The 10,606-nt window shown below is 41.8% G+C and overlaps 1 protein-coding gene and 1 non-coding gene across 2 annotated transcripts; both read left to right on the plus strand.

Annotated features, from left to right (window-relative positions):
* Positions 1-3,002: 3,002 nt before the first annotated feature.
* On the plus strand, positions 3,003-3,074 carry trnaq-cug (transfer RNA glutamine (anticodon CUG)). The gene has a single exon. It is a non-coding gene; the product is annotated as a tRNA-Gln (tRNA).
* Positions 3,075-4,136: 1,062 nt separating this feature from the next.
* pvalb8 (parvalbumin 8) lies at positions 4,137-6,726 on the plus strand. Its single transcript, XM_049560981.1, has 5 exons — positions 4,137-4,458; positions 4,879-4,946; positions 5,448-5,580; positions 5,919-6,028; positions 6,440-6,726. The coding sequence occupies exons 2-5, from the start codon at positions 4,886-4,888 to the stop codon at positions 6,463-6,465; spliced, it is 330 nt and encodes a 109-aa protein (XP_049416938.1). The 5' UTR covers positions 4,137-4,458; positions 4,879-4,885; the 3' UTR covers positions 6,466-6,726.
* The last annotated feature ends 3,880 nt before the right edge of the window (positions 6,727-10,606 follow it).

A 10,606-nucleotide genomic window follows, 5' to 3' on the forward strand; every position in this document is an offset into this window, starting at 1 on the left:
TTTGGCTTTCAGTCTTTGTTTATTATTGGTTTTTGGTGGATTCATGAACATCTTACAAACTCAAAAGTGAAAATGCAGTCTCTCTCATAAATGGCATACATCCTTACATGCACAGCATATAAAGGAAAACCATGAATAACGAAAAAGAAAGCCATGGTAATAATGATACCAGCTGGTGATGTAATGGCCCACTTAACCCCCCTCTCTCAGCCACACACGCATTGACAACAAGTTAAGTCTGGATACACATAAAATGCGCTCAAACACTTAGAGTACACATGATTTATCTGTATGTCCAATCATGCAGTTCCAACCTTCAGCCACTAGATGGAGTTACGTCCATTGCCAGTATGACTTGGGGCACAGGCGCACCTTACAGTCAGTCATCTGGCAATAAAAACGACAACTGTTTGGACATTTGATTCTCTCACTTCAAGCAGTCCATGCAGAAGAGCCTGGCTGTACCTCAGGGAGCCTCTAGGGAACACATCATGCATACATGTATAGATTAAATTACAATGCTACTTTAGGAAATTACTTTGATGAGTTTTTAATGTGAACATATACCAGACTTAGGTACATCTCACTCATGACTTGCATAGCGGTTGTCAGAAGTCTTCCTCAGACATTCACTCATATTCCACAAGACACTCTGAAGACCTTTACCTTCCATATTGTCAAACTTACGTTAATCAATATTCATTGCACTACAGAGGACCATCTATTTGGAACAACCTTCTTCCAGCTCTACAATCATCACCTACATATTGTTATTCAAAAACATCTGAAAAGGACTCTCATTTGCAAACACTTTATTGATTTATTTGTAATTTATTTGTGTGGGGGTTTTTTTTGTAATTTGTACATCTTGAACCATTTTGTAATACTTCTCAGTCTTTCCTTTTTACGTATGATTGTTGTTATTTAATAGGAGAGGCGTCTTCATAAACATTTTTTGGCTTCTAACCTCTCCTGCACAATGTTTTCATTTTAAATTTCTTTTTCCTGTATTTTTGTATGTGCAAATAAACTGAACTAAACTAACATTATTTTTGAAACCATTATTTAAAAATCTAGTTGACTTTAAGTAGCCTGATCCCAGACCAACATGTTGCAGCATGGACATGTAGTGATGAGTATGGGGAGGGTCTGACAGTTAAAAGAATACTTCATCCTCAAGTGGCAAACTCCAGGCCTAAAAAATGAAGCCAACTCGAAAGTGCCAAAAACTGCAGTTCACAGAATGGCTGGCTCCAAAACAGAGTCAATTCTCTTGTTGAAATGCCCAACTTTACAGCTGAAATAAACATGTTTACAGCCTAGTACAAAAAACAGATCTGGTCTCTATAGCTAATTTTAACAAACTATATGGGGTGTAACTTAAAGTCTTAAAGTTATGTGTAACTTGAAGACTTTAAGTTACACATATTTAAGTGCGGGCTGCTTTGAGTGACCTGCTGTCTGCAAGGCCTCTACAGTCAATGAGTTAGATCCACTCCTTGCTCATCCACAGCTCCGCTCCCAAATATGGTCACTTCTGCTCTCCCTGGTGAAAGTATTGTGTTTGCTGGATGCACCCTCCCTCCCACCCTACATGGACTTTTGCTGGCTTAACTTTCATTCTTGTCCCACCACGTTTCCCCCGCCGCCGCCAAGTACCGTTAAACTAGAACAGAAACCTGCTGCGTATAATGTCAATATTAAAGGACAGCTTTTTTCATCAGTGTCTGACGCTGCAAGTCACTGCCCATTGCCAGATTACGACAACTTGGGAGTGAGATCGGGTTGATGGGTGACATCACCGGGGCTACTTTGTATCATATTTTTACACAGACTATGTTAAGCAGGGAAATGCAATGCAATGCTTTGGGGACGTTCTGAGCACAGGACTGGATAAGTAGGTTAAGACTGAGCTTATGCTGCATGATTTGTGTGAGAGTTTGTAAACAGATGTTTTAATATATTTTTGCTGTTGTCAAAGGTGGACCCCAATGACTTCAATTCATCAACAATGTTTGCCATTTTTTAAATTCTTCATTCTCCATAAAGACATACAAGAAAAACAACATGTTCATTGAGTTCAACTTAACATGGAGTGTGTAATTGATATACAAATAGTCATTTGGTGGATGAAGTGTTCCTTTAAGTCATGTCTTATTTCCAAGAGTCTCTCCGTATTTCCCCCAAACCAAACCGTAACCTGAACAAGGCTAGAGAGACAGAACAGGAAGGGTATTCCTCTCGGCCAATCCATATGTCCAGGAGTGGCACTTGTAAAAACATTAGCAAATGTAAATGAATAAATGATCGCGCAGTAACAGTAGCCTATAGTCTGTGAGGTATCAACATGGCGCATGACATCATGCACCGGGTGTGGGTAAAGACGCACCGCTGCTCTCGATCCGGTGTCCTCCAGTCTCTTGTTCACACAGTCTGAAGGAGATGATTGAGTTTCCCAGGAGTCCAGCCTCTTTCGGACCTCACAACCTGACATCACTTGTTGAGGGGCCCCATTTACAAGCTGGCACCGCGGTTAGGTTTGGGAAGGGCTGACAAATCAAACTACCGGAGATAAAAGCTTTTATTTTAATAACGACAGACGCCAGGATGCTGCTGATGAATTTAACAAACAGCATACATTGTGCGTAAAGTTCATGCTCACATGCAACGAACTTATAAAAATAAAATGAAACGTGCTTAGATTGATTTCTAACTGATTTGTTTTCCGTCTTCAGACCTTTAAATAATGTTTATGAGCATAATGACACCGCAGCAGGCCGACATTACCTGCACTTCACGGGTTCCAGCTGACGCGAGCAGGAGCGCAGCGCAGCCACAGGCGCCTGGGCACAAGCACGCGCATAAAGTGGCCGACTTCTAATGTGAGGGAGCTGGCCAGGGGCTGCTGTGACCCTGCCTGTGGTCATAGGCAAGGATATCCCCGCGTGTCGGGTTGCAGATATTTTGGAAACGGTTATGGACGGTACAGACACACACACAGTGGTTCCATGGTGTAATGGTTAGCACTCTGGACTCTGAATCCAGCGATCCGAGTTCAAATCTCGGTGGGACCTGACTATTTATTGAACTGGACTGTACAGATAATCACTCATGATAATAAAATATATCACGTGTTGAAACGTATGCTTGTCTGTCTCCCGCCTCCCCACATACACTGCTGCTAAATGCTGCATTTACACACCTTCATCTAACCTTACATCAAGGAGAGGAACAACCTTCTTTTCTGTCTGCTGCTGCTGCTGCTGCTGCAGTGAACACTCTCCCAGGAATGTGCTTAATGACCCCTGCATTTGTTTGTGTGTCAGATCTGCTGGAGGCCACAAATGCCCTCGGAAAAGACAACCTGAACTGGTCATTTTGCAGCTGGACAAATTGGACATACAGAAAAAGTCCAGTTCTAGAAAACTGGATGAAACACAGAGACCATATGAGACAAATGATCAAACTCCAATAAAAATCAAGCCACTACTCAGGCCTGTGTGACCTCTGACTGCTATATACCTCTGTTTAAATGGTGCATGTGGATACCTGGGGACATTATGCATCATCATCACCATCTAGGCGGCACGGGACAGCAACAGCAGAGGGTGACCTTGGGTCCCTTAATCAGCACAGTTGACAAAGCAATTTACCGGGACATTCCCCCTGTCAGTATCACAGAGTGAGAAGGTTATAAAGCACCGGCATCCCTGACATTAAATGATGACTATTATATTAATAATCTGTAACACATCTGTTGTGAATCTGCATCTGAGCAACTAGGGCAGGGAAGATGTGATGTCCAAGGCAGGATGCACCACACACACAGAGGTTGTGTATGGGCTGACCTAGGTGACATGTATGGTCCGAACAAATATATGCCATGCACAGTTCAATGTCAGCTGGCATTTCATTTCCCATGACTCACCTGAAATGTAATGATGGAGGCATATTTGCAGTAGGATGTAGCTCAGATGTGCTGGTTTGGGGACTGCTGCCTGTAAAAGGATATCTGCATGAAAGGGTGAGGGGGGGCAGAAACAGCAAGAGAGGGAGAAAAGGAGAGAGAGATTGCAGTTACATTACAGCCTCCCTGCATTTACTGTACGGTATAATTCTAGAGGTGAGAGGAGGAGGGGCGCGGGGATGACAGGAGGGAGTGGTGGATGGGGAAAGGAACGCGCTTTTTAACTTAATTTGCTACTTTACAAGGGCGTTACAGATGTCCACGGTCCGGTCTCTCTGCCCCTGGGCGTTATAAATAGTAAAGGTTAATTAGTTAGCTGAGAAATTGGATCAGGGGCGGGCAGTTAGAATTTGATCCATAGACAGGTAACTCAAGCAATCCCCTTTGTCACTGCAATCAGACCTATATAAATCCGCCTTGACGGACAGCAGTCACCACATAGCCTTACCTCTCCGCTGGATCACCAACCGGGCGAGAACCCACTTTGCACGGTAAGTCGCTGCATGGATTCTGATGGAGAGTGGCTTTCTTTTTGAATTTTTTTTTTTTTATTTAAAATCCAGACGGATTTTGTGGCTCTTGTGAATTCAGAGCATTTTAGGGCACTTTAGACGCTGCCTATTAGCTGACAGGTGTAACAACTGCGTGCGTAAATGGAGAGCCTTAATGCGTAAAAGTTAATTCTATCATGTTTAATCCGCTGGATGAGACAGTATTTGGAAAAAAGTGTATCTTACATCCTGACTTTCATTTGAACTTAATGAAATGCATGACTGACTACTGCACAGGCTGACTTCTCAGTGCCAGTGTCATCTGGACACATTTGGCTCTCCATCAGTGTCAAGTTAGACGTTTTGCTCCTGTACCTGGCTATATGTGTTAATAATTCACCACGGTTGTTCCTCCTACAGGAATAAAATGTCGCTCTCATCTATCCTTTGCGCTGATGCCATCGACAGTGCTATCAAGGACTGCCAAGGTATCGTCTTCCACCAATATCATTATTGCTCTCTTCCTTAGATTTTTTTTTTTAATTCTATACAGTCTTTCTGCTGGAGCCTGCGACCTCACCAGGCAATAGGACTGTCTCTGTATGATAGCCTAATGAAAGACTGCATTTTTTTAACATGAAAAGATACATACATACATATGGGGCTAAGCTAAGTGCTGTGTAATGTATGGGTACAAAGTTAGGGCTTTGTTAAGGGGTTTTACCTGGTACAAGCAGACCATATTTGATCCTGTTATCACTGGGGGACAAAGTGTACAAAAAAATCCACAATATTTTCTAAATACTATGTGTCTGGATCACTTACATCACACTTAATAATTTATCAGTTATATTTTATCTTATTTCCACAATTTAAGGTGACATTAGTTGTCTGAGGATTTGCAGATATGACAGGAACTTTGCCGTCATTTTATTTTTGTGAAAAACTAGACACTAAATATTGAAATGCCTCCTTATATTCTCCTCCAGTACCAGACTCCTTCTGCCCCAAGAAGTTTTTCCAGATGTGTGGCCTCACCAAGAAAAGCCCCCAGGATGTGAAGAAGGTTTTCGGGATCCTGGACAACGACGGCAGCGGCTTTGTTGAGGAGGAAGAGCTCAAGTGAGTGAGCAGCCAGTTCACTAAAGACAGATTTTTCTTTTTGTGCCCAGGACGTAATGGGACAGGAGGAGAGATGAGATGTCCTCATGGGAAATAATCATATTTCCATTTAGTTTTTTGAAGATGGTGTTGTACAAGGAGGATCATTAGTTATACAGTTTTTTTGGGGCTGATATGGGATGGGGACTGTTTAAATTGTTACACTTGACTGTCTACTAGTTCTCTGGCTGTGCAGGATACACATCACAGGACAGCTTGGACGTTAGTGTTAGTTCCTGATTTCTGCCCTTGTGACTATTGCTAACTTGAGGTTCTGTCTGTGGCTCTGTGTTTACCAGGTTTTTCCTCCAGAGGTTTTCCCCTGGTGCTCGCGTTCTGACAGACAAGGAGACTAAGGCCTTCTTGTGTGCTGCTGATGACGACAGTGATGGCCGAATTGGAGCAGAGGGTGAGCGGATCCACACATATTTTATACAGCCATTATGCAAGACATGCATTATATGTGTGACTACATAACCTTGATGCTTAGGAAATGACACTCCAAACTTTGCACATTTTTATTTTTCACTATGCCTACTGAAGCCTGGTTGACACAAAAGTGACACTTACACAGTGTTTCTATTGACTCATTTGTGATTTTAGATTTGGGTATTACTTTAATCAATTAGCCAAATCGTGTCAGTGACATGCTGTTAACTTGAGAGCACAGCGCCACTGAAATTCAGCACCACCACGCCAGCTCTCTAATGGTTTCAGAGCTTGTTACTAAATATAAAACACAAATAGTTACACTGATGCAGGTGTCAGACAGAAGAGAGAAGTTATCATCTTACTAATGCTGCTTCTTTTTCTTCCACAGAGTTCCAGGCCATGGTCTTGTCCTAAACAACTGGACTCCATCTCTCCAACTCAATCTGACAACCCCCCCCCCCCATCCTGCTCCTCCACTGCTTCAAGGGCTCTCTTAGTTTTAGTCAATCAATTTCCATCCATTAGAAAAAGTTTTTTGATTCTTTTTATTTTGCAGGACTCGCCGGATCACAGACATCAACATTTACATATTTTTATTTTCTTTTTTGTATGTTTTAGACAGATGATAAAGCTATATCTCCCAAAATAAATGTACAATTTACCAAATTACTGAGAAAATAAAAGAATCAAATCCAAATCCTGCAACTGTTTTTCATTATTTCTATTCAGGTGTACATATTTGTGTGTTTCTGTTTGGCTTTTACTCAGATGTGGTTTGAGATGACACAGGGTTGCAAGGCAAGAAAAATATACTGTATGGGAGTCAAGGTGAAATGTTTCATATATACAAGATCGTCTAATTAGCTACATACGTACATACAGATGTGCCTGTGCAAAAAACAAACACAGAAGCAAACGCACTGTCACACAGATGTCTTTACAGTTCTGTGGTGTCCTTGAATCATCACTTACGAACACAGCGGTAAATGAGACTGAATGTTAGGCAGTGTCAGGTATATGAGAACTGAGATGTCCTGAAAACACAGGCTTTCCGACTGAGGTATATGTGTGTATGTGTGTATAGATTCATAGAGCTAGCACAGGGAAAAGGCAGAGGAGGCGACCTTGATGACCACCTGAGTGTCACCGTGGTTGGATCGAGTGACACCTGACCTCAGCTTTGTAAATAAACCCATCTGAACCTGGGTGCGGCTCAGGCTAGAGCAACAGAATGCACACACACACACACACACACACACAAACACACAAACAAAACCCAGTGCATTTGCAAAAATCAAATACGAGATGAGACAGACGTCTCCATGCAAACACACATGATCCCAAATATGCACATAAATGCACACACATCGGGGTAATAGATGCAGAGCGCGAGAGTGTGAGTGTGTGATGCACAGAGGAAGATGCAAACTCTGCAGAATGCTATAGCTGAGGATGCTAGCCTTACATGTACTCCTCTGCCAGGTCCCCGTGATGGCTCGGGAGAGCTTGCTCAGGATATATTAAAGAAGAACCATTTTATTACGCTCACCCAAACACTCAGACAGAAGATTGAGCATTTCACAGCTCTGCGTCCTTCCTAGAAGAGACTTTAAATAGCACACGGCTTTTTCACACTCTGCACTTAAAGGATTCATCAGATTAAAATTAACAAGTACTTCAATACTTACCCTCCCGGTGGAGGGGCCCAAAATATAGAGTACTGCTCGTTCCTTCAGTGGTTCCACCTTAGTGTCATTTCAATTACCTGTATATTACAGACAGAACCTGACTATTACAGCAGATAGCTGCTCCTCAGAACTATAGGGCATACCCTGGTATTAGCATGAGGTCGTGGTCACAAGTGGAGAATGTGTAGACATGCCTACTGCTGCTCGATTTGAGATGGTGTGCTGTAATAATGATAGAGGTTTTCCTTCCTCAGCTAGACCCATACTGCCTGTGTGTGTCTCATTATATTATAGATTTCACTATCAAGTGGCAAAAATGTGATGAAGCCACATCCAGTTATTAACAATTTAACATGTTAAAATTAGTAGTTGCGGGCAGTATCAGCCAAAGATATTATACCTCAATGAAAGACAAATCCATAAATATTTTAGTGTAAATGACTAAGTATTTTGCAAAGTGCAGCAATGTGAAAATGCCACAGACACTCACAGTAAAATCAGACATTAAACACAGTGAAACAAGCGTTCCTGCAAGTTACAATTATGCACGCGTGAGTAGCAAAGACAAAATTGGGGCTGCTTACTACTCAATCCGTATTTACTGAACACTGCCTACTAAATAAATACGTAAAGTCTTCCATCACCAACAGACTGTCCACACTAAAGTATACACAAGCAAAAGACATGACCGACGGCTGGTCTGACCGAGGCTGTGGCTATGAAAGTAGCCCTTAAATCTCCAAAAACGTCAGAGCAAATTTCCGAACAGGCATTATTTGGATACTACAAATGACAGGCAAGTCCAAAGTCTGGCCCAGGGGCCAATTATGGCCCGCGGGTGGATTTTAAACTGCCCACAGCTTGTCTTGTGAAATATACTTCATGTGGCCAGCCACACAATATCAAAAAGGGTCACTTTTTCCTGATGATGGCAGGACTATCGTACAGTTTGTAGACTTGCACCAAAAAAGAACTAGTGTGTTTTTAGATAGATAGACAAGCAGACAAACAAAGTAAGAAGTAAAAAGTTAACAGCGAGGGCCACCGCAATCAGAGCTGGTGAAAAGTTGTTTATCAATGGAAAATCAATGATTTTTTTTAAATAACCCACATGATGTGGCAGCAGCTAGCCCCAGGGGCGTAAATATAGACAGTGGAGGCAGTGTGGTTGCACTGGGGGCCCTCGAGGTAGAAGGCCCATAGAGACAGTGGGTCCTCCAACAATGTGTTGAGTGGAGAATGGACCATTGTGAGTGACTGCCGCAGAAAATAGTCTGTGTTCAAAGAACTCTCAGGCCATGTTTACACGACAACAATCCGCTGAAAACAGAATCATTTCTCATTTTTGTTTTGAAAAAAGTTTCCGCATTTAGACGACAATGTTTTGCTAACACTTGCTGTGCACACGGATCCGCAAAAATGACCAAAAACGCTGCAGTATACATGCCAGGCCAGTAGTTGGCAGTGTGACGCTTACGCTTCCTTCTACAGAGCAGCGATGTATAAACAAAACAAAATGGCAACCGCACGAACGTTTGTCTGGACAGACAACGAGGTGGAGATGCTACAGTAAATCTACACTATGATGGGGATTGATAAATTGTTGTTGTGATGGTCGACTTTATCGCGCACGCCTAGTGACTGGAAACGTAATGCGCGTGTGTGAAAAGTCTCCGTTTTCAGAGGAAATGCATATTGCAAGTTCACATGACAATGGAGATGGTGCCGGTTCCAAAAAATTGCACTCTGGAATCCGTTTTCAAAACGTTGTGTTTTCAGGCACCCAATCGGCCAAAACGCAACTAAAGTTCACTGTTTTCAGTTGAAATTGTTGTTGTATAAAAGGGACCTCATTAAATTAAAGACAGAGCCATTTACTATATATGCCCTTGGAAAAGACAAACCCATCTCTGTCGTGTTTACTTTTTTTTTTTTTTTTTTTTTTTGTACAATAGTCAATAGCATCTATGACAAAATTCCATGCTTATTTCATCACAATTAAAAATGTTAAATTAAATAAATAATTTCTTATGCTATTTGGGGTTTTTTGTATACAAACATGCAGTGATGATTGCTGGGTAATATGTATGTTGATGTTATCCAGTGTCAAGTCTCTGATCATGTTACGAGACGATATGTGCATGATAGTGTGCACTGGGGCCCATCATAACTACCTTACACCATGGTACCCAGGTATTTTATCTAATCTGGCCCCCTTTAAAAAAGAATTGGACACCCCTGACATTTGGTTGAATCTAAATAGTTATTTTCTTGCCTGAAATGATATTAAACCTAATAGAGTGACATTTTTACAGATTTTTGGCCTGGCTCAAACTCGGTTGTGTCTAGATAACTGCAGATCAGGAAGAACTCCCACAAGATTTCATGTTCCATGTTTCAAGTAATCATTTTAACCTGAAACATTATCTTTCCCTCACCCTGACCAAGTGCTGTATGTGCCTAAACCCAACCAGACCTTGACCACAACTAGACAAGAATATTCTGAAGCGGCTTGCAAGAGTTTTGCAAATCAAGGGTTAGCATTAAGTCACGACCCTCAAAATCTCCACCATTTGGCCGTTGTGGAGTCTGATGAGATGCAATGCACTGTGGGGCAGTTGAGTATATCCAGTAAGCTCATGTCTCATACTTAGAAATTCTTGCTCATCCAGTATACATCAGCACATTTCTAATGCACAGAGAATCCACATACTATGCAGTTTGGATGCACCGCATACTCAATTTTACATCATACTTGGTATGAATAGTATGTTAGTACGTGATTTCAAACACAGCTAAAGTTAGATACCCTGAAGGTAAGTTTTGTAAAGCCTCATTAAGTAGCTGTGAACCAAAAACATATATTG

Source organism: Epinephelus fuscoguttatus, linkage group LG19 (assembly GCF_011397635.1).
Source record: "Epinephelus fuscoguttatus linkage group LG19, E.fuscoguttatus.final_Chr_v1".
Classification (NCBI taxonomy): Eukaryota; Metazoa; Chordata; class Actinopteri; order Perciformes; family Serranidae; genus Epinephelus; species Epinephelus fuscoguttatus.

Bases quoted from the DNA above. Each gene is read 5' to 3' on its own strand.
- pvalb8 (XM_049560981.1), top strand. From the start codon at position 4,886: ATGTCGCTCTCATCTATCCTTTGCGCTGATGCCATCGACAGTGCTATC. The intron at 4,947-5,447 runs GTATCGTCTTCC...ATTCTCCTCCAG, and splicing joins TGCTATCAAGGACTGCCAAG to TACCAGACTCCTTCTGCCCC. The intron at 6,029-6,439 runs GTGAGCGGATCC...TTTCTTCCACAG, and splicing joins TGGCCGAATTGGAGCAGAGG to AGTTCCAGGCCATGGTCTTG.